Here is a 21385-nt window from a genome sequence, read left to right on the forward strand (position 1 = left end):
CCTAAATAGGAATTTGGGAATGTATTTTACTAAGCTGAACCTTACCCCCTGCTGAATACCCGGGAATCTCTATTCAACCAGCTTCTTTGAAGCGTCTTTGAAAAGAATAGTGACCACAAGAATAAGGGGAAACAGGCAGTGTTAGGAAAGAAACTGGTTTATGCTTCTGGGACCATGTTGTTCTTTTATAATACCAATGGTCCCTTCACTCAAAGAATCCATCATTCAGTCAACACTTCAGTCCCCAAAGCTTAGCCCTTCCCCCAGTACTAATCCTGATTTCCCCTTAGATGTAAGGACATTGATTTTCCCCAGGAGGACAAACTTTAGAAGATATTAGCCAGCATTTTCCACTGAGACAGCAAAAAATAAATCTGGTTCAAAGATTGGGATTGGGTACTTTGAGCTGTTTTCCATGTTAACAGCACGACGCATCAGCCCCTTACACAGGTGTTGAGGTGGAAGTTGAGTGGTAGAAGCAGAGGATGACAATGGTTTTATAGGTATCTTTTAGACCAGAGGCCTACAACTGGTGCACAATGGCACTTGACCTATAGCCTGTTTTTACATTTGAAAGATATTTTAAAAGAAAGAACAAGAAAAACATGGGGCAGATTCCAGATGTGACCCATAAACCCTAAATTAATATCTGGCTCTTTATATAAAAACTGATGACCTTTGTCCTAGGCTCTGTCAGTGTCTTATACCTGTTGGGGGTAGAATAGTGAACTCTAGGCTTATGGATTATGTGTTTGTTCAGATCAATGGTATGAATAAATGTTAAGTTTTCTTCTGTCTAATCCATATCCTTTAACATACCTTTGACTTTGGGAATGGAGGAATGGACATCTAACCTTGAGACACTAGCAACTGTTAAGGGGTCATGCTTTGCCCCTTAGTACAGCCAGTTCTGTCATAGAGTAAGCCAAATAATTTCAGGCTCTCATAGTTCCATCCTCCATCTGATCAGATCATACTATAAACAAAACTATGCATGCATGTGTTTCTTCACAAGTTTCTCTTATTATTTTATTCAGGGGCTCCCTGGTCAGAAAGGCTCAAAAGGGGAACCTATTCCTTCTCCAGGGAGTTTCGCAGGAATGAAGGTAAGAGTCTCTAGGGCAGCCAGCTGAGTAGGTTGTAAGATGGGCTCCCCAGGATTAGGCCCCACTTCCAATAAAAAATATTTCTACAACTAGCATCTGTGTCTCTATTTAAGGAAGAGACCAAGCTGGATTTAAAAGGATCTGGAGCTTTTGTGGTGCAAACACTGACAGAAATGTTTGCAACTATACTGCCAAAGAGATCTGCCTTGTAGGATCTAGACCAAAAATAAGAGACACAACAGTTTGCATGGGTATAATTTTCTTTGATAAGCCAAGACGTTTTCTAGAGGCAGATATCTTTGGAATATCCTAGAATCCTTGACATGTGTATATCTTAGCTTTAATTCATATATGTCTGTCCGCCTCAGTGTGGCCACCAGCCCAGGATCCTGGCCTGGCCTTCACTGCCTCTGCATACCATCCTATCACCCTAGCTGGGCACTCCATATATGCAAAAACATGCTCATCAGCTCTGAAGCTAGATGGAAACTTTCATCTCTTGTCAAAAACCTTCTTTTTTCTTGTGACTGTACTCTTAGTATATGCTGCCTGATATCCTTGTGGAGTCTCATAAACCCTTCTTCCCAAGGATTGACCCTTTTTCTTTGCAGAGTAGGAAAGGAACCCATCATTGCCCTGATAGCAGATGAGAATCTAAGGTCCCAACATCTGAGGGGAAGATGCTCCAAGCTCACTCAGCTACTCAGTGGCACTTTTCTGACTTCCATTAATGTACACAGCAGGGGACACTGGAAACTGCTCTGGAAGACAGAGATGGGGTTGTGTAACTGGAGAACTAGAGATGATCCAGGGTTTGGGCTGTTAAGTATAGGTGCCATAAACAGAAAATGCAATGTTAGAATTGGGAAGGACCTTGCCATTATCAGATTTTATATTGTTCATTTGACAGATAGAAAAACTGAGGTGTACTGAGGCTTTGTAACTTGCTCAAAGCCACACAGCCAGTTAACCAAAGAGCTTAACCCCAGGCAGTGCTATTTCCATGCTACAGAGAGCTGATTTTTGACTGCAAGCCAAGTGGGGTAAGACTAGTAAGTGTCAAAATATAGCCATTGTCTTAGCAAACATTGATTAAACGGTTTTGCCCAAAATCAAAGAGACCCTAGATCCAGTGGAACACAGCAGTTTCCACAAGATGGTTATATTACAGATTCATACAGTGGCTTAAGATGCTGCAAAGTAATTAAAACGTAATCAGAGACTGTATGCTCTGTTGATTTTCCCTTGAAATGTCTGATTTGCATTGTATACATATGGGCACAGATTCTCTGGGGATGAAGGCACACGGGAAGGTAGCTTTGCCTTCCTCTAAAAAGAGCAGGAAAATCAGCAGCCCGCAGAAGCAGTTTCTAATTGATAAGTTCCTAGCAAAGGTGAAAATTAATTAATCCAAGTAAAATATGAAATCCTGTTCAGCCAAGGCTATAATATTTGTCTTCAAGAGTCCAGATTTTTCATAGGAAAAAAGCAAATGGTTGAATATGTCCAATTCATGCAATATTTAAAACATGAAATGTTGGCAGAGGAGGCCCAGGTTTTCTGTAATGCATTTTATCTCCATGAATCTTAGGTTAGTTGTCTAAAATACTGCAGGCCTGATTGATTAATCTCTTCAGTGTCCCGCCTTTGTCTGTTTCTCAGGGGGATCCTGGACTACCTGGACTGGATGGAATCCCTGTAAGTTGTTATTTATGTATTGAGCTCTCAGTGTTTAGTCGACAGTCACAGGTGGTGTTTTTGTTGTTGTTGTTGTTGTTGTTGTTTTGTATGGTGTTTGAAGGTCTTCATAGCGATTCTTAAGGCAATCTACAGAGTTGAGATAGAACAGGTCATACAATTCCCATTTCTCTGATGAGAAGGTACCAAGAAGATGAACTGTCTACCTCAAGTTTCACAACAGACAGGCTTTCAGACTTTAGGTCAGTAACCTATGTAGCCCCCCTTTATTTGTGGGAGATATGTTAAAAAACTGCCAATGTATGCCTGAAACCATGGATAATATCAAACCCTGTATATATACTATGTTTTTTCTTATACATACAGACATACGATAAAGTTTAATTTGTCATTTAGATGCAGCAAGAGATTACCAAAAATAACTAATAATAAAACAAAACAAGTATAATACATGGTAATAAAAGTTATCTGAATGTACTCTCTAGCCCCTTTTGTTTTGCTTTCTCTCAAAATACCTTAATGTACTGTGTTTACCCTTCTTCGAAGATATGAAATGATACAATGCCTATGTGGTGAGATGAAGTGAGATAAATGATTAGGCATTGGGATATAACATTAGACTACTATGTAAAGCTTATTTGACCATAAGATCTATGATACTTTTTCCATTTAATATTTTCAAACTGGTTGATTAGGAATAACTTAAAGCATGAAACATGAAACCATGGATACGTGGGGATTCCTGTTTTCTCTGGAAGTATTAGGAAAAGTATCTTGCCTTTCATTCAGCAAACATCTACTAAGTGTTTAGTGCTGTACAAAAGAAGTAGAACACACTTATTTAAAAAAGGTATTCCATATGAGAAATTCTTTTTAGGGACTCTGATAATTGTTCGTGAAAGGCCTTAAGTTGTATTAAAAAGAGCTTTATGGGCTGGGGTTGTAGCTCAGTGGTAGAGCGCTTCCCTTGCATACATGAGGCACTGGGTTTGATCCTCAGCACCACATAAAAATAAATAAATAAAGATATTGCGTCCATCTACAACTAAAAAAAAATATTTTTAAAAACGAGCTTTGTTTGTTGGGCACAGTGGTGCACATCTGTAATCCCATCAACCCAGGAGGCTGAAGCAAGAGAATCTCAAGTTCAAGGCCAGTGTGGGCAATTTAGTGAGACTGTCTCCAAACTAAAAGGGCCTAGGGATATAGCTCAGTGATAGAGTATCCCTAGGCTCAATCCCCAGTACAAAGAGGTTTCTTTCCCCTTGAACTCGACATAGCCATCACTTTCCTTTGAAGTAGCATAAGAATTGCTCCTTCTTTCTTCCATCTTTCCTAAATTCCTTCCTTCTTCCCTTCCCTTTTCAATCCTCAACAGATATTGGATACCTCCTAGGAGTGAAGCGCTATGAGTTCCCTAAGGCAATGTAGACACAGTCCCTCCCTTCCCCATGTAAAAACTAATGGAATGTGTTATAAGAATTCCACAGTGATTACCAGACTAGGAGGCACTGCTGTGAAAGATAATTTACTGTTTTAAAACATTAATTTAAAATAAAGGTTATAAAAGAAATAAAATAGAATTCCACAGCAACTTAGAAAAGAGATGCTACTCACCTAAAGATGCATCATGGGAGACTTGTATCTTAGAGAGAGAAGGTAGCTTCTGACAAGTATGGATGGTGTTTAGACTTGCAGGCAGTGGGAGGAGGCTTTAGGCAAGAAACAAGAGGTATGCAAGCCTACACAAAAACAAAGATGAGTAAGGGCCAAGGGCATATAGGTCCCCTGGAGCTACACAAAGTAGGTTGAAATGGTGTGATCATTAAGTTTGTAAAATAACATACACTGTTTTTGCTGCATACCTTCTCTTAGGGATTTGTTCCCTGTCCAAAAAAAGTACAGTGTCTATTTACCCAGTCATCATATAGAAAGTGCTTAAATTTGAGGATAAGATGTTTAATGACTAAACCAGAGATTTGTGATCAGTAAAGAGAAAACAGGCTGTTCTTTTCAAAGCAATGTTTATATTGTCATTCATTCTTAGGGACTATCCTTGAATTCCTCCTTTTTTTTCCTCCTAAGTCCTGACCTGTCTTAGCCTTGGGATGAGGGCAAAGATTTACTGGGAAGGGACAGGAGGAAATTTTCTGATTGATGTTCATGTTGTATACTATAATAGCAGATTAGTTTACAAGGTTCCCAGTGGAACCAGGCCTTACATTTCTCCAATCTTTTGCTTGATTTCTCTGCCTTGCCTTTAGAATTGGTGTTCAGTTCTAAACATTTTCTAATTTCCCTTCTGACTTTTTCTTTGACCCATGGAGTATTTAAGTGTGTTGTTTCATTCCCAAGTATTTGACAACTTCCTAAATATCTTTTTAATGATTTTTAGTTTGATTTCATTGCAGTTAAGAGGGCATGCTCTGTGTGATTCCAATCCTTTTAAACTTGCTGAGGTTTGGTTTATGGCCCCACATATGATCTATCGTGGTGAATGTTCCATATATGCATGTGAAGAGAACATGTATTCAGTTGTTGTTGAGTATAATGATATAAACAGTATCCATTAGATCAAGGTAGTTGACAATGTTGTTGGATCTTTAATGTCCTCATTTTTTAAGTTCTATTAATTAATGAGGGAGAGATGTTAAAATCTCCCACTGTAATTGTGGATTTGCCTACTTCTCCTTGTAGTTCTGTCAGTTTGGGCTTCACATAGTTTGAAGCTCTGCTGTTATATAGATACATCTAATATTGTCTTCTTCATGACTTATTTATCATTATGAAGAGCCCCCTCTTTAATTCTGATAATCTTAAAATCTCTGTAAATATTCTTTGTCTTGACATTTACTTTATCTGACACTAAATAGCTTTTTCTTTCTTTTTAGTTTTTTTTCTTTTTATAGCATTTTAGTAAGAAAATTAAAATATAGAGTAAAATTGAATGGAAAACATATACCATCAATATTTTATTATACTTTATTTATCCCTCATCTATCCATCTATCCATCCTTCTGTCAATTCACCCTACTCTTGATGCACTGCAAAGTAAACTTACAATGGGAACACTTACTCCTAAATATTATAGCATATTATCATTAAACTTCACTGTTTGTTTGCAGGTTTTTCTTTTATATAAAATTTGCATACAGTAAAATTCACAGATTTTTGAATGTACATTTGCAACAATGTACATTAGTTTTCACAAATGCATACTACTGTGTAATCCAATCCTCTATTAAGGAATATAACATGAACATCACCTCGAAAATTCCCTTCTGCCTCCTGCCGGTAAATCTTTGCCCCTACCCCAAAGTTAACCACCATTATGGTTTTTTCCATCATAGATTAATTTCTGTCTGCTCTAGAACTTCATATATAAGAAATATTGTAAAGTATAGCCTTTTGAGTCTTGCTTCTCTCATTTAGTACAGTTCTTTTTAGAGTCATCCACACTTTTTATATATTAGTAGATTGTTGCTTTTTATTGTTGAGTATTTATTTCACTGTATGGATGTATTATAGTTCATTTACCAGTCCTTGTGTCAATGGATACCTGGGATAGTTCCATTTTTTTACTATTATGAATAAAGTTGCTGTAAACATTCTTTATTAATTTTGTGCACATAGATGTTTTTATTTTTCTTGGAAAACTGTCTTGTTTTTGACCATGGTAAAACTTTACTACTCTAGGGCCCACGTGGACCACCTGGATCTCCTGGAGATTCAGGATCCATAGGACCACCAGGATTACAAGTAAGACCAACTTAAATCTCGTATGTGATCACAATATTGACATGACTGTTTTCTTTACCTTGCTACAGATTAAATGTAAGCCTATGTAATCTAGGCCGTCTTAGTAGAGAAGGGTAACTTCCCTTCCTGGAGGATTAATATGAAACATGTTCTTGCTAGGAGCTATTGGTTATCTTTATTTGTCAGAGTCTTTCTTACCATCCAATCTATAACTCCAAAGCCTCCTAGTTCAGCTCAACTCAAAGTATAGCCCAGGGATGGCAGAAACATGGCATATCTTCTGCTATCTTCTGCTCCCTTACCCAAGACAGACATTGCTAATCAATCATACCACCACCACTTCTGTCACATACCCTGAACACAAAGCTTCAAAATTATTCTCAGCATTGAATGTTGGATGGCTCTACCCACCTACCTATTTTTCTGGTATCAAATATGTGTATCACTGGTATATGTGCAGTACATCACATCCCTTTGCTTGTGACTCTGGCTTACTTTCACCAAGTCATCATTTAAAATTTTTGAACCTGTGGGCCTGGGGTTGTAGCTCAGTGGTAGAGCACTTGCCTAGCACATGAGAGGCACTGGGTTTGATCCTCAGCACCACATAAAAAGAAAAATAAACAAAATAAAGGTATTGTGTCCATCTACAACTAAAAAAAATATATATATATATATATATATATATATATATATATATATATATATATTTAATTTTGGATCTGTTGGGAAGAATGATACATGAAGTCTTCATTACCTTAGCATGAATTTGGTTACCAGGTCAATTTGAGAGTTTTCGCAGGAGATTAAAGAAACGATGAGAGAAGGAGCTAGAATCTGCTATAACAAGGCCAGTCTTCACCAAGCCAGGAAGAGGACTTATCCCCAGTGACTTCCAACATGCCCATATTCTTTGAAAATTAACAGGTGCTAACTCTTTTCTTGTAATCTAGGGTCCTCCAGGCCCCCCTGGTTTCCCTGGTCCTGATGTAAGTATACATTGTCTTATGGCATTTTATCTCCCGTTACTTAGTACTCTGGTTTCTCCAGAGAGATACTAGTTTGGTTAAGTTTACTTTCTGGTAAGAGAAAAATAATACTGCATTTCAATTTAAGTTCCTGGAACTTGTTTGTAATTGATTTTGTTTTTCTTCCCTGTACCCCTGTGCCCCAGGGAAATATGGGGTTAGGTTTCCAAGGAGAGAAAGGAGTCAAGGTAAACAGATTTTGGAAAATACAATCTGCATTACACATGCTCCAAGAAATGTCTCTAATTTCTTGAAGCATGTGCCTGCTTGTGAAAGAGAATTGGTTCTTTTTTATGTGATAATAATCTTTATAATTTATTTCTTATTTGTTCTTTTTAGTTATACATGACAGTAGAATGTATTTTGACATATTACACATACATGGAGTTTAACTTCCCATTCTTGCAGTTGTACATCATGTGGAGTTACAGTGGTCATGTATTCATATATGAATATGGGAAAGTTATGTCCAATTCATTCTACTGTCTTTTCCATTCTCATTCCCTCTCCCTTCCCCCAACCATCCACATATCAGAGAGAATATTTGGGGTTTGGGGTTTGGCTTATTTCACTTAGCATGATAGTCTCCAGTTCCATAGGGGATTGGTTCTTCACCTTAAGAAATGGGCATTTCCTTATCCACATAGATTTCCCCGATGGGATCCCTTGAGGGCTGCATGTACACATGTGACACATCAGCTTTTGTGGTTCTTTATCTTTCAAAATACTGTCATCTCCCTGCTTCTTACCTGTCTTAACAAACATACCCTCCTGAAATATTTCTTCGCTTCCCTCCACCTGGTTTGCCCTGTGGTTTTGTATATTCCATCACCTTCTTTCCTTTTCTCTGCTTCCTCCCTTCCCTTAATACTTCCTGCTCCTCCTTTTCCTCTTTTTCTCTTCTCTCTCTCTCTATCCCGGTCTATCTCGTCTGTCTCTTTCTTAACCTCTCTTTCACAATTCTGTTTTATTTCTCTCCTTCCCTCATTTCCTTCTGTATAAACTGCATGGTGATTTGGGAATCTCTAACGAGGCTGGGAACTTGCACTCCACCTCTTCCTGCCCGGCTCTTGTGGATAGCACTGCTTTGTGAAAGAGCAACTGTTGCCTCTAATGTCCCAATAAACACTTCACTGCCTCTGATTGCGTTCTTGGCAAAGATTTGTACCAGTTAGAGTTGATCATTGTTGCCAAGAGGTAGCTGTTCACCTTGCTGAAACCCCTTTGTGGCTGTCTTCTAAAAACCCTTTTGTGCATGACCATGGCAACCATGAATCCATGGGTTTCTTTTATCTATCTTGCTTCTTCCCTCTGCAGTGCTGGTACAAAATTCATTTGGTCAGGCTTATAATTCTCAATCCCTTGGCAATGAGAGTTTTGTTTCCTCATAAATGCAAGGATGAACCAACCACAGTAATGGACAGTTTATTTTTTAATTACATCCAGAGGATAGACTCACCCTCTGGATAAATAGTCTGTGTGGTTTAGCCTTTGTTTAATGTTCCCTTTGATTTTACAGGGGGATGTTGGCCTCCCTGGCCCTGCAGGACCACCACCATCTACTGGGGAACTAGAATTCATGGGATTCCCCAAAGGAAAGAAAGGATCCAAGGTATTAAACACTTAGAACAGAAAAAAAATTAATAATCCCTTTCTTATTAATACCAGAATTCATCTGTAATATGAGCGTATTCTAAAAAAATAAAAGGTTTTAGGTAATGGACCTTTGTTTGGGACTAAGAGTAAAGCCTTCTTTCTTTTGTACCTTGTGAAAAGCTTTCTAAAGAACCTGAGTCTGTTTTTCAATGTGTAGGTAACAAGAATTAAACATTTGGGTTTTTACCTTCTAACTCCCAAACATCTCAACACTTAGGTTGTCCCCAAAGCACTGTAACAGAACACATACCATAGAAATGGTTCATTTTGAGTTATCTTTTTTAATTTGTTCTTTTTAGATGTACATGACAGTAGAATGTGTTTTGGTATATTATATATACATGGAGTATAACTTATTCTAATTAGGATCCCATTTGAGTTATCTTTTTGAAGACGTTATTTGACCTCAAAATTTGACATTACAATAGGATATACTGTCACCAGCTAGTAGCAGATGTCCTGATTCACCTGATCTAAACTACCAAAACCAACCCTGTAAACTTGTTTAACTGAGATATTTCATAATCTATATTTTTGCATAGGTGAATATATACTATGTACATGGTTGGATTTGAATGGCTTTGTTCTGTTAAGGTGTGCAGATAACCTTTCATTAACCTGAATTCCCTTCCTTCCTAGGGTTCCTTTGAGTTTTATCATATTTTTCCCTTGGCTAAAGGGCCCAAGCTGGCAAACATGATTTGTCTCACACTTTTAATGTTGCCTTTATAGAAGCAACAGCTCCAGGCCCCTCCAAGTTTACAGGAAATAATCATTGATTTAGGAAACTCTGGGAGCATATAAAAGGTTGTCTGCCTCCCTGATCACCTGCACACCTTAGGGAGCCCTTCTATGGTACCTATAGATAAATTAGCAAATAAGGGAAAGACAGAAGAAAACACTATGTGTGCCTATGCAAGTTGCCACTGTTATTCTAGTCCCAAATCAGTAACTTCTTTGTAGCCTATAGTTTGTTACAGGAAATCACACTGAACAGTTTCTTCCACAAGAAAAAAAATAGTCATTCTTTCTGTCTTCTAAACAAACAATGCATTTGAGATTCTGTTTTAGACAGTCATGGGTCTTGATCTTTGTACATGGCAAAGGGCTCCCTAAACAAGATATCTTGATACAGCTGCCAATCAGGCAACATGGGGATATACACCACTATCTGATTCTCCAGTCCTAATATCCATAAGTTCCTCACTCCCCAGCCCAAATTCTTTGAGAAAACCATCCTTCTTTGTGTTTGCTGCTCCCTGATGCTACTTACTAGCCTTTGGCATATTTTCCAGGGTGAACCAGGGCCTCCAGGCTTCCCAGGCATGAGTGGCCCTCCAGGGTTCCTGGTAAGTCTTCCTACTTGGTCAACATATATTAAAGGGATTGATTGGACAAAACCTTTAGCACTAGGAGGCTAACAGAAAGACCTCTTCTCATGGTGGTTGAAGAGAATGCTACCAGTACCACTATAATAAGGCATTTAAGGAAATTTTCTTGATTCTTGAATTCATGAGGACATTAATGTGATTCTCCATGAATCTGTATATTTTAGAGGTTATCAGCTCAAGCTCTAGCATTAGAACAGAATTGGGCTTGACTTTTGGGTTCATCAGTTTCTAGATTTTTAAAATTTCCTTAACTTTTCTGAGTCTTAGTTCCCTAACCTACAAAAAAAGTGATAGAGTGGGTCTAAGAATTAAATGAGATAATATGCAATAAAAAGGCTTTGTGCATACTGGTAACTTATAAAATGTTTAGTAAATGGTAAGTCTTCTTAGTATTACTATCTCTACTTATGTATCTGCCTTTCTAGCTTAGATTCTTTTACTCAGCAAATACTTTGTGGGGGCTCCTTTATGGCAGGCATTCTACTGAACTCAGGGGCTGTTTTTGTCAACTATTTTGTTTTTGTGACCAAAAGACATGAGAAGAACAAGTTTACAGAAGGAAGAGTTTATTTGGGACTCATGGTTTCCAAGTTCTCGGTATATAAACAGCCAACTCCATTGTTCTGGGCCCAAGGTGAGGCAGAACATTACAGTGGAAGGGCATGGAGGAGGGGAGAAACTCAGGCCATGTCTATCAAGAAGCAGAGAGAGAGAGAGAAAGAGAGAGTACTCTATTCAACAAGGACAAAATATAAACCCTGAAGGCATGCCCATAGTAACCTGCGTGTTCCAGCCACAATGTACCTGATTACAGTTGCCATCCAGTTAATCCTTTCCAGTAAGGCTGTCACAACTCAATCATTTCATCTGTAAACTCTCTTATGTTGTCTAATATGTTAGCTTTGGGGGGACAACTCATATCTAAACCATAAAAGAGGTTATAACAGTCATTAAGTAAATGTCTCTGTCCTTGTGATCATATTCTAATGGGAGTGACAGAGAATATGGGAAATAAACATGAGTTAAATCCATACTAAATACAGGAGTCGGTAGTGTAGCTCAGTAGTAAAGTGCTTGCCTAACATGTACAAGGCCCTGGATTCTATCCCTAGCACCACACACAAAAAGAAGAAAGTTCATATATCATCATATAAAAGATGGAAAAAGGGTAAAGTGATAGAATATGGGTGGGGAATAGAGTGGACCACTTGGGACAGAGTCCCCACAAGGGTCTCTCTCAGGAACTGATAGGTGGACAGAGACCTGTATATTATGAGACAGCAAGTCAGGAAAGGACCAGGGAGTTTCAGATCAAGAGAACCATTAAGTACCAAGACCTTGAAGTTGGATAAAGTTCATCACTTTGGAGGAACTTCAAGGTGAGTGGGCAGGACAAAGTAAGCAAGGACAAGAAACAGGGAAGCAGGAGCCAGATCATGGCCATCTTTGCAGATCCAATGTAGTTTTTAAGTTTAATGGGAAGCCATTGGAAGTATCTGACTTGTATTTTTTAAAGATCACTCTGACTGGGTGGGAGAGAGGATAGGGGATAGAAGAGCAAACATAGGCTATTGCAGAAGGCCAGGTAAACAATGATGGTGGTGGCTTGGACTCTGGTGGTAGCAATGGAAGTGGAAGAAGTGGATGAATTCAAAATGTAAACATGTTACATTTTTTATTATGGAACATTTGAAACATACACAAAAACAGAGGGAATGCCATAATGACCCCTACAGGTACTCATCACCTGGATTCAACAATTAGCAAAACATGGCAAATCTGAAGCAAATATCATTTCATCATAAATACCACAGTATTTCTAAAACTGAGTTAAAACATAGTGACAATATCATCATCACTAATTAATGATCAGTAATTACTTGATATCAGCTAATAAAACAAAAATTCAAATTTATTATAAATATGTATATATATAATTACAGTTGCCTTGTTGGAATGAGAAAACAAATAAAACTGATATATTATATTTTGTTTATCTATCTCAAATCATAAGATGTTTTGAAGAAGCTGACAAGATTTTCATGGATTTGAGGTGGAGAATAAGAGGAAAATTAATTAATGAATCAAAGGTGACAAGTCCTGCCCCTGGTTGCTATCACAATGGGGATAGATGGCTCCAGTCCTTCCCTACAGTATTTTGAAACACTTTGTCTCTCTCTGGATGGCCAGAAAGCAAAACAAGGGAGCCAGTGACACAGGTTGCTTCCATGAGGATTCCTATTACTCTGTAGAAACAAATGGGCATAGAGAATCATTTGTTCAGTGTCCTTGATTTTAATCAGCTGTGCAGCTAATGAATCAGAAAGCAACAGAAACCTGCTGTCAGATACAAACACCTAGTCCTTACGCCCAGCTCCAGCTCTGGTACTTTGGCAAGTTGCTGAACCTCTGTCTGTATATTTGTAATATGGCTGTGGTCATATTTACTCTTTTGGGGTCCTGGTCACAATGTATGTGAAGTTTCTTTACAAAATACAAAGCTGTGCTGTCCAATAATATAACCAGTGGCCACATATGATTACTGAGGTCCTGAAATATGACTGATCTGAAATGAGACGTAATGTACATGTAAAATACACATCGGATCTTAAAAATTTTGTATGAAAAACATAGCCTAAAATATCTCTGAAACAAGTTTTACTTCAATGTGAAAATGATAATATTTACTGTATATTTAGGTAAATAAGATACATTGTGAAACGAATCTCTATTTTACTTTTTAATGTGGATACTAGAAAATTGAAAATATAATAGCTCATTATAGTTCTGTTGAAGAGCTCTTTGCACGTAGGTTTGGGCCTTTTTAAAATTGGTACTTTAGTTGTAGATAGGCACACAATATCTTTATTTTATTTATCTTTTTATGTGGTGCTGAGTATCGAACCCAGTGCCTCATGTGTGCAAGGCAATCGCTCTACCACTGAGCTACAGCCCCAGCCCTTGCACAGTTCTTTGTAGAGCATTTCACGTAGATTCTGACTAGCCATCTTGCACCCTGTGAGGTAAGCAAGGTGAGATAAGCCTGGGATAAGCCTGGCTTATGCCTCATACTGACAAGGAAACCATGGCTTGAACAGATGAAGATTCTTGTCCAGATTTGCAAAGCTAGTTATTAGCAGAGTTGAGATTGACATTCATTTTTTTTATTGATTTAAAAGAACTTACAGCGGAATGCATTACAATTCTTATTACACATATATACCACAATTTTTCATACCTCTGTTTGTATATAAAGTATGTTGACACCCAATTCATGTCTTCATATATGTACTTTGGATAATGATGTCTATCACATTCAAATTCTAGCCAGTTTAGGGTTTTTTTTCCCCATACCATACTGCCCCCTACTGTCCAGTTTGTTCTATTCACCGAGGTGGTGGTGTTTTGTCTCTAAATCACATAGAAAGGATTTTATGATCTCTGGTGCTATAGGATTCACTGGTTCACTGTCATGCCTTTTCTTCAGTTGGAGCTCAGAGGATTTCTTCTGTTGCAATTTCAATCTTTTCCCTTTTGTCCTATAAAATAAAAAGAAACTGACTGACCACAATGTGCAGTAATAAATTGCAACACCATTTCAAGCTCAGTATTTCTGGTGAGGGCTGAAAAGTGAGGGTATTTCACAGTGAGGGCTGAAAAGTGGAAACGGCCAGTTGCAAAGAAATCAAAGCTGGAAAATACCTCCTTTTACATAGAACATCATAATTTCATAGGGTGGAAACAGAAATCAGAGTTCTGAGCCCATTTCAGCACAGATTCAATGTTACTGTGGCCAAATCATGTAACTGCTTTGTTTCTAATATCTCTATCTGCTTAATGGGAATGTTCCTAAGTACCTTTGGCAGAAAAGCTATGAGGAGAAAGGTGGTAACATTTGGGGCATTCTGGGCTTTTCAGGGGAAACACACTTCTCAAATCCAAAGTCCTCTCATCAGCTTTCAGTTATCTGTGCTCACTGAAAAACAAGGCGTTGCTGAGGATGCAAATCTCTAGGGAATCTAAGATGTTCCCTTTAGCCATTTGTTTCCTTTCCATCTGAGCCCAAATTTTTGCAGGAGACAAGGTACCCAATCTAACAGATTTAGACCTCCTTTTCTTTAGCTTGCCCCCACCTCCAGTGACCAAATAGCCCTGAGTTTTCTGGCTCAGTTCTAGCTTCCTATACCCCATCCCCAGCAGCACACTCACACTTGTAGAGTACAGTTCCTCCTATGGAGGTTATCAGAGAGAATTGTATACCCATGTGCCCTCTGTCCAAGGGGCCAGCAACCAGAAGGCAAACTGGAAGAGGTGAGGGGAGGCAGAAGAGAAGAAACTGTCACATCCTGAAGTAACTATTGAGTGGATCTGAGGTAACTAATGGATAGGTGGGCTTTTCTTTCAATTGAGTCTCCCTGGAACTTAAAATCATCAGGAGCCCAGGGCGCAGGAGAGCAGGAAAGAGTTAAGCTAGTGCTCTAGTGAGGCTCTCCAGGTCACGGGGGAGTAGGAGTGTGGGAGCAGCCATTGCAGGACCACTTTCAACAAGAGCTGGCTGTGATGGGCCAGGTCCCGGGACAACTTGCTAGAATAGCTTATTCAGCAGGGTCCCTGTACAGTGCCTCCCTGTGCTGAGAGACAAGCTGAGACTACAGCAGTGTCTTGCCAAGCCATTTATCTTTTAATGGCTCAATTCCACATGCACACATTTCTTTATTTTTTCCTTTTTACATTTTTCATGTATTTATTTTTGTTCACATTGTAACACTAGTTCTTAGACTCTCTCTTTGAGAAAGCAAGAATCTTGAGGCTTTCTCTGCTTTCTAAAGAAGGAGTACAAAGTCCCCTTATATTTATAACTGAGCAAGATAAGTGGGGGGCATGAGATAGTTCTGGGCATTCTATTCTTCACTGCTTGCCCCTTCTCTTGGTCATTATTCCATTCAATTCAACAACTTTTTAAACCAATTTAAAACAAGTTTATTCATTAACCAAGCCTTCAATTCAGCAATCATTTACTGGACTACCTTGTATGTGTTCAGGCAGCAGTAACAGCGCCTTGGAGGGAAACAGAAGAGAGTGTGACAGAGGCCTTCTGCTTACAAAACTTTCATACATAGCCAATCTTAGTGCTTTAAGATTTGAGGGCAACACTGGCTATCACAGCTTTCCTGGTCAGGTCAGGGAAGACCGCTTGAAGTGTTCAAACTCAGAGGCCCATAGACACATTCCACCAGGTGGCAGCATACAGTGGTTTTGAAATGTTAAAAAAAAAAAAAAAAACATTTCAAACACTTCAAACGAGTTTGCATTCAGTTTGACCTACAGTCCTTTAGAATTAGAAAATCTATTCAGCATAAGGGCTGAGCTGTTTGACACACAACTGTAGATGTAGAAAAGAGAAAAGGCAAGTAGGAAGCAAAACCTGCTTTGAATTGGACCCTTCACAGCCACATACCCTCCCCACAATAATAAAAACCAACAACAATAACAACAGGCAACCCACATTAAGGAAAAAAACAAAACCCTAAGCCTAGAAAGCCATGGGGGTATTCAGCCAGCCTTCAGTGCCCATGGGAATGCACTGAGTATGTAAGAGTAAGAAAAAGCTACAAATGGGATTGGACCCGTGCCCTCACCCCAGCTGAGCCAGGTCACATTAAGTGGACAATAGGAGACGTGCCACTACAACATGTAGCATCTTTTCACAAGTTTCCATTTGAGAAAGCTTCATTGCCTCCTTTACTTTCATGATAGGCCCAAGTGCTATTTGCCAAAATCTATGCTCCAAAATAGGCAATTTCAAACAATGATAACAAAATGGTCCCACTTAAGTTTTCCATTAAAACAAAATGGTCCCACTTAAGTTTTCCATTAAAACAAAATGGTCCCACTTAAGTTTTCCATTAAAGACTTTATTCAGTTTGGTAATGAACTCTTCTGTATCTTGGGGGACCAGATGTTTACCTGATACCCACAGGGTAGGAAGCTCTCTCACATTCAGTATGCTTCTTGGAGTCCTTGTTTTTTCCTAGAGAATCCCCAATTCATACCCATGGCTACTCACCCTCACCTCCTGTGAGCAGGGCAAGAAGGACTGGAGTCTATCTTAACAGTTCCATTTGCAACACTCCTAGGACCTGGCAAGAACCCTACATTCCCAGTATGGAGCTGCAGAGTTCTGGGTAGAAAAAATCCTTCCTACAGAAAAGGGTGTTGCAGTCATCATGTCTCCAAAGGGGAAAATTCTTCCCTCTAGTATCAACCTACAGACCCCCAAGGATTTGCACCATCTTCTGTGGGTCAAAGAGTCCATTTCCTAGATAGTAGAAGACAACTGATTCTCATGGAAAGGACCCAGAAATGAACGACAGGAGACCTGACTTTTTCGTTGATTCTTAACCTTTCTGTGTGTTAGTTTCCTGTTCCCTAGAATCAAAGAGATTAGGTATTTTATTATTCCTGTGCTGTTAGCTCATGGTGTTATAAATACATGTAATAGTGTTTTGGGGGAAAGGCATTACTTCTAGAATCAAAAAGGAATGCTGAAGGAATAGTCTAAATTATGTTCAGGCCCTATGTGCTTTTCAGGCATTGGCAAGAGACTCAGCAAAATGATTAGCCTCCCTAATGGAACAGTGGAGCTGATTTGAAATTACCTCCTTCCTTTGAATGGAGCTTGGAGACCTAAGAGAAGAAGAATATCATAACCTGTGGTTTCTTTTTTCCTCTAGGAACTTGGATCTATTGGTGAAAAGGGAGAAAAGGGAATCCCTGGTTTGCCAGGACCTAGGGTATGAACCTGGAATGTTGCTTTCCCCGGTTTGTCAAGTCACCTGATGCATTTTCTTTAATGTCTGGTCCTTTATTTTATGTACTCGATAGCCACCTAAGTTTCTCTTGTTTCTCTCCCTCAGCCCCCTGATAGGTTCCTTCTCTCTACTTGGCCCTATTCCCTTGACTGAGTGTCTCTCTAGAATAAGGAATGATATACTCCCTACTCTAGGTGGCTGCTCAGCCTATTTACTATCCTTGCCCTCATGTAAATTATCTTCTGAGCTAAAGAAGATATTTGTGTTGTCTTTCTTTCATTCCATTCTCTCCCAGTAGAATGTAGGTGGGAGGTAGCACAAGGATGTAAGAAAGAGGAACAAGTGCAATCTTTATAGGACAGAAATAAGCTTGGGTAATTATAGAATGTAGTAAGCTTGGAGTCAATAGTTGACAATAATAATGTCACTTTGAATGGAAAAATAACTATCAGCCTATCTGATCCTAGCTTAAGGCACTTAGATCTTCAACTACAAGCAGTTGGCTAGCCTTAGTTAAATTAGTAACATTATAAAGAGAACTGTGTTTTAAGTTTGTCCACGCAGTTTTTAGGAGTTCTTTTGAGTATTTCACAATATTCACTCATTACCCTGCCATGTCTTTCTCTATCTTTCTGTCTCTGTTGTCTTAAAAACACATAATCACCAACAAAGTATGTATTTGAGGTGGAAGACAAGAGGCTGTCCCATAATCTATTATAAAATCCTCTGACTTGGAACTAATGCAAACTAAGTATAATACCACCCAGCCCTTCTACCAAATTCCACCTACTACTTAAAATGTTTCCATTTATTTAGCTTTTAAAAATGCTCCATTTACAAATGCTATTCAGCCTGATGGATTAGTGCTTAGAAAGGAGTCATTAAGTCAGGTCTAGGAACATCCTCTTACCTGATTTTAGGAGCCACTAAATCCTGAACTCAGTTGGAGAGCTTTATTATGTAAGTCTAGCAACTTTTTCCAGTGTGGGCCAATAATCTTTCTAAGGTGTGGCTATTCTCTTTACAGGGTCCTATTGGTTTAGAAGGAGTCCCAGGCCCTCCAGGGACACAGGTATTTTGGTTAATATCAGTAAAGCATTTGTGTACAAAATTCTAATCAAAAGGCCCCCTTGCTTTTCTTAACATGGCCAAATGGAGACATTGCTTAGAATGCAAATTGTCCACTTAACCTTAACAATGTAATCTTAGCCAATCTCTTTTGTTTTCACCTAAGAGCATGGATAGGTATCCAATGTCACATTTGGTGCCTTGGCACATCATCATATGGTAACACATCTTTGGCATCATATTGGGGACTAGCATGGCTAGCCTGCTTGTAGCCATAGCCTTGTGACCTTTGTACTTCCTAATATGCAAGTAGACTGTCTAGTGCCATATTGCCTTCCCTTCTTCCAGAGTCAGTTAGAAGCCACACATACCCTGAATGCCAGCCAAAATTCCTGTGCAATTTGCCCTGGCCTAATTCAAACACCAGTTCCATTTATACACTTATTCTTTAAACTTAGTGATAACTATGTTTCTGTCACAGGGCATGATGGGGCCCCCAGGTTTTCCTGGGCTGAATGGATTTCCAGGAATTAAGGTAATGTGGTTGGGAAGTGAAAATTTAGGGTTCAGGAGGTGGAAAGGTGAAGAATTACTATAAATGCCTACATATTAAATGAAGTGTTTTTAATACTGATGTTTTAGATAGTATATTTTTCCTCCAGAAATACATACAACATACTTTGAGCACACCAAGCTGATGAGCATTCCTCAGATACTACCAACTTTTAGGTTTTATTATTATTTTTAAATTCTCTACAGACTTGTATCCCTTGTTGCCTGCACCTGGGGCTGACAGTGCCTACTACCTATCTTGGGTATTCCACTATAACTTATTCTGGTGCCTGGGTCCCTCTTTTGGGAGAGTTAGGACTCCTTTGACTTTCTCTACCTGACATCACCCACTAACAAAGCTAGTGACAGTATTACAGTCCCAAGCCTGCTGAGAGTAGAAAACATTTTTAAATTCTGCTCCCTCCTTAGCACCTCTTGGGTATATCCATGTTGTCTATGCCTGTGATGTATTTCCCAGGCCCAGAAGCAGAATGACCTTAAGTAGTATTGCAAAATAAAATTGGGATTCCTTGTCCTTGACAGGTTTGCTATCGAGTGCCAGGCCTCTGGCCTGCCTTGTGTCACCTTTGACTTAAATTTATTGCCCTTTGAAATTAACTCTGGACTAGTTGGCCCTTGAAATCAAGGGTCTGAGAAGGAGGAACATTTCATTTTCCTAGGTACTGGCTATGAGAACACATAGATCTTGTGTGATGAGGTCAGAGAAATATTTGTGTTTAATGTATTTAATCTTTGCAGGGTGAAAAGGGTGGCATTGGCCTGCCAGGCCCAGACATCGATGAAGGTGGTGCTGTGATCTCAGGTGCAACTCTTCATTGATTTGACGGGAGAAGAAGAGACTGGACATTAAATTCTACATCCCGCATAATTAATAAACCATACTTTGTCAGCCACTGGATTGCTGACCCTACTAAGGGCCCTTCGTGGGTCCTGAACTTGGGGAATGGAGCTGATTCCAGTCTCTTGGGCAGAGAAGACAAGCTCAGCCTCCCACTTTTGTGTTGGGTCCATCAAGAGTAGAATTTGGGGGCTGGGGCTGTAGCTCAGTAGCAGAGCACTCACCTCGCACGTGTGAGGCCTTGCGTTGAATCCTTGGCACTACATAAAAATAAATAAATAAAATAAAGGTATTTCATCCAACTACAACTAAAAAATAAATATTGTTTTTAAAAAAGAGTAGAATTTGGCCAGGCATGGTGGCACATGCCTGTAATCCCAGCGACTTGGGAGGCTGAGGCAGAAGGATTGCAAGTTCAAGGCCAACCTCAGCAATTTAGCAAGGCCCTGAGCAACTTAGTAAGACCCTGTGTCAAAATAAAAAAAAAAAGCACTGGGATATAGCTCAGTGGTAAATTGCCCCTGGGTTCAATCCCCAGTACAAAAAAAAAATTAGAAATTGGGTCTGCCTGGGCCTGAATTTCATAAAAATGGTTTTCCTAGTGATGCTTAGGGAAGGATTGATATCCTCCCTATATGGGCTGGTTTCAGCCCAATATTATGGAACACTCAGGGTCTCATATAGATGATCCCATGCATGCTTGTGCTTGCCAATAACAGGATTAGGGGAGCAAGTTATTGAGAACCCTCAACAGTATGAAAGTTTGTCTTCATTTCTCCTTTTGCTAGTTACTGTGTGTCCAACTCTTCCCTTTGCCTCTTCCAAAGATTCAGATGCCCAGTGTCTCTAGCTACTTCTTGCCTGATCAAAGGTTTCTACTATAGTGCCTCTTCCACCTGGGTCTCCAAACTTACTCCTTTCCTCTCATTCTCCCAGTTCCATACCCTGTCTGATACTGATAGTTTACAGTGGCTTTCTGCTTCCAGGAACCCTATGTATATAACACAAATAGTGGACTTCATCTTAACCCAAATGGTAGACATTTGAGGTGTTACAGGAGATTAGTAGCAGGGGAAGAACTCTCCTACCATTTACCAGATCTTATCTTGGAAGGAAAGCCCTAGCCAGACCAATTCTGAACCCTAGTAGAAAACTGGCTTCCGTAGGCCTATTATCATGTGAAGCCATTAGCATCTGGGAAACCCAGAAAGGTCCAGAAAGGGACTTCTAGCTTCATGACAGCTCCCCATATCTTTTGTTGGTTATTTTGTGACATTGGTGGGGTTCTGCTGTGTTTGTTCACTGTTTTATTTTCTGTTGCAACGCCAGGTTATCCTGGGGACCCTGGTATACCAGGCCTCCCTGGCCTTAAAGGAGATGAAGGCATCCAGGGCCAGCGTGGCCCTTCTGGCCCCCCTGGTCTCCCAGCCTTAACAGGTAAAAAAAAAAAAAAAAA

At 39.4% G+C, this 21385-nt stretch overlaps 1 protein-coding gene across 1 annotated transcript in view; it reads left to right on the top strand.

The window, feature by feature from the left end:
- Col4a6 (collagen type IV alpha 6 chain) overlaps window positions 1-21385 on the top strand; it is a 281502-nt gene that overhangs the window by 223116 nt on the left and 37001 nt on the right. Inside the window, exons 7-18 of the mRNA XM_048796881.1 lie at window positions 1038-1106; window positions 2769-2804; window positions 6501-6563; window positions 7517-7552; window positions 7738-7779; window positions 9111-9203; window positions 10543-10596; window positions 17373-17432; window positions 18478-18522; window positions 19000-19053; window positions 19830-19893; window positions 21259-21366. Coding sequence (XP_048652838.1) covers window positions 1038-1106; window positions 2769-2804; window positions 6501-6563; window positions 7517-7552; window positions 7738-7779; window positions 9111-9203; window positions 10543-10596; window positions 17373-17432; window positions 18478-18522; window positions 19000-19053; window positions 19830-19893; window positions 21259-21366 — 724 coding nt within the window. The remainder of the gene's footprint in view (window positions 1-1037; window positions 1107-2768; window positions 2805-6500; window positions 6564-7516; window positions 7553-7737; window positions 7780-9110; window positions 9204-10542; window positions 10597-17372; window positions 17433-18477; window positions 18523-18999; window positions 19054-19829; window positions 19894-21258; window positions 21367-21385) is intronic.

This window comes from Marmota marmota, unplaced genomic scaffold (genome assembly GCF_001458135.2).
Source record: "Marmota marmota marmota unplaced genomic scaffold, marMar, whole genome shotgun sequence".
Classification (NCBI taxonomy): domain Eukaryota; kingdom Metazoa; phylum Chordata; class Mammalia; order Rodentia; family Sciuridae; genus Marmota; species Marmota marmota.